This window comes from Nematolebias whitei, chromosome 6 (genome assembly GCF_014905685.2).
Source record: "Nematolebias whitei isolate Nwh7 chromosome 6, NemWhi1, whole genome shotgun sequence".
In the NCBI taxonomy this organism is placed as follows: domain Eukaryota; kingdom Metazoa; phylum Chordata; class Actinopteri; order Cyprinodontiformes; family Rivulidae; genus Nematolebias; species Nematolebias whitei.
In genome coordinates, this window is record NC_056503.1 from 45387435 (window position 1) to 45389605 (window position 2171).

A 2171-nucleotide genomic window follows, 5' to 3' on the forward strand; every position below is an offset into this window, starting at 1 on the left:
CTGTCCTGTGACTGTTGGAGACTAGTTAACCCACCAAGTGACTGGAACGTTGGGAGACTAGTTAGCTCATTATGTGACTGGATTGTTGGGAGACTAGTTAACCCACTAAGTGACTGGAATGTTGGGAGACTAGTTAGCCCATTGTGTGACTGTTGGAGACTAGTTAGCTCATTATGTGACTGGATCAGCACTTTGGTTGGCCTTGTTGCTGTTTTAAGTGCTTTATTAATAAAGTGGTATGGTATGGATTGTTGGGAGACTAGTTAGCCTATTGCGTGACTGGACTGTGCATGTGTAACTCCAGGTTTAAAAGTAGAGGCAGATGAGGTGAGCCTCCCTGGCCAATCAGAGCTGAGCTTTAAGTCACGTGACTCTACGGGACAAAGATCCGGCTCTTACCGTGTCGGTGAATTGGTAAGCGATGAACTTCCTCATCAGAGCAATGGCTGTGGCTCTCTCCTCTCCGATCTGCAAACAGGACACATAAATATGTGCGTGTGGACGTGCATGTGTTTGTGCATGTGTTTACACACCTTGCATTTGACAGTCCAAAGATTTGGATCCCTGGAAACAGAAGTAAAATAGTTTAACTTGTGCAGGCGCCTCGATGCTGATGGGTGACGAGTTTTGACCTACTTGACACCAGGAAGTAGCTGCTGCTGAGTGATGTCATCAGAAAGTTCTTCGGAGCCTCCAGAGTAACTGGACCAAAGAAAAATGAGCAGGAGTCAGTTCCGACGTTCTTAATAAAGACAGTAAAGTTTCTCATTGGCATCAAAGAGGCTCCATCACAAAAAATCACAGCTGGATTAAAACTATTGATTAATTCTGAACTACCAATAATCAGGTTAAAACTATGCAAAAATATTAGTTTTTCTTTATTACAGTCAAAAGTTTGTTTGGATTTACAGAGAAGATGTTTTTTACTCACTGCTCTCCTCCTGAAGACTTGGCATATTTCCTCATGTAGTATTCACCCAGCGCCTCCTCTCTGGAGTCTCTGAAACGGAAAACAAACATTTACACTCAAACACTCAGAGTTCTGCATGAAACAGAGAAAATCTGCTTCTGTCGAAATTTATCCAAACATCCTGAGGAGACAAGTGAGAGCGGAAGAGACGGCTGATTCATTCACTCTTTCACATGTCATGTGAAGAGGCACAACATGGCCACCATCAAAACCCTGACGACATAAAGGTCAGGAGAAGCTCCTGCAGTGAAAAGTTACAGCTGTTTGTTTCAGAGGTCATGAGACATTTCATTTTACCTCCAGAGGTTCTGCAGCCGCCTGGATCCAGAGTGATCTTCATCCAGAACCGTACGGTCCAAGTTGGACACTGAAGAGGAGACGGTGATAACTTTACTGTGTAAAAGTGTTTACTTGAAGATAACTGGCAATGAAACTGAAGATGAAGTGATGAGCAAAAATCAGTCTTACCTTCTGCCTCCTCTGCTCATGGACCAGCAGCGACGAAGAGGAGGGAGCAGATCAGCCGGGGGCAGGAGACAACGGAGGAAGGACAAACAGGACAAGAGGAGGACATTAAACCAACGAAAGACAGAAATATTGAAGGTCAGATGACAGGACTGTGATCGCAGCAGGCAGACACAAAGCATGATGGGAAAGAAACAAAGTGATTAATGGAGACTGTGCAGGACAGAGGAATGAAAGCTGGACAACGTTCTGGACAACGTCTCAGGATGTCCAGCAGAAACCAAACTCTGTTTCTGATTATTGAACCATGAGACACACACACACAAATCTATTTTATTATCATGGAGGAGAAATACAACCTCTGTGTGGAAGACGAGACAGACTTTGCTGTTTTAAAGTGTCTTTGTCCAACAGTTTGACTTGAATTTGAAGACGTCTGCTAGTTTTAGCTCAGGTCCAACAGGTTGAGGTCTGTGTAGTTCATTCAAACTCTGAATGCATGTGTGTGTGTGTGTGTGTGTGTGTGGGGGGGGGGGGTCTGTGTGTGTCAGTGAGTAGTTTAGTCAAAACTAGCTAAACTAACTTTGATCAAGGTTTGATCTGGTCTATGTGTAGTTGGATCAGGGAGTAGTTTTATAAGGGTGTAGCTTGATCAGAGTGTAGTTGGATCAGGGCATAGTTGGATCAGGGCGTAGTTGGATCAGAGCGTAGTTGGATCAGAGCGTAGTTGGATCAG

General features: G+C 44.2%; 1 protein-coding gene across 1 annotated transcript in view; it reads right to left on the reverse strand.

Moving 5' to 3' along the window:
* The window catches only part of supt5h (SPT5 homolog, DSIF elongation factor subunit), a gene marked incomplete at its 5' end in the record, with an annotated part of 13216 nt that extends 11766 nt beyond the window's left edge, over positions 1 to 1450 (reverse strand). Inside the window, 6 exon segments of the mRNA XM_037678339.1 lie at positions 400 to 468; positions 534 to 564; positions 637 to 702; positions 932 to 1000; positions 1268 to 1337; positions 1439 to 1450. Coding sequence (XP_037534267.1) covers positions 400 to 468; positions 534 to 564; positions 637 to 702; positions 932 to 1000; positions 1268 to 1337; positions 1439 to 1450 — 317 coding nt within the window.
* Positions 1451 to 2171: the final 721 nt, after the last annotated feature.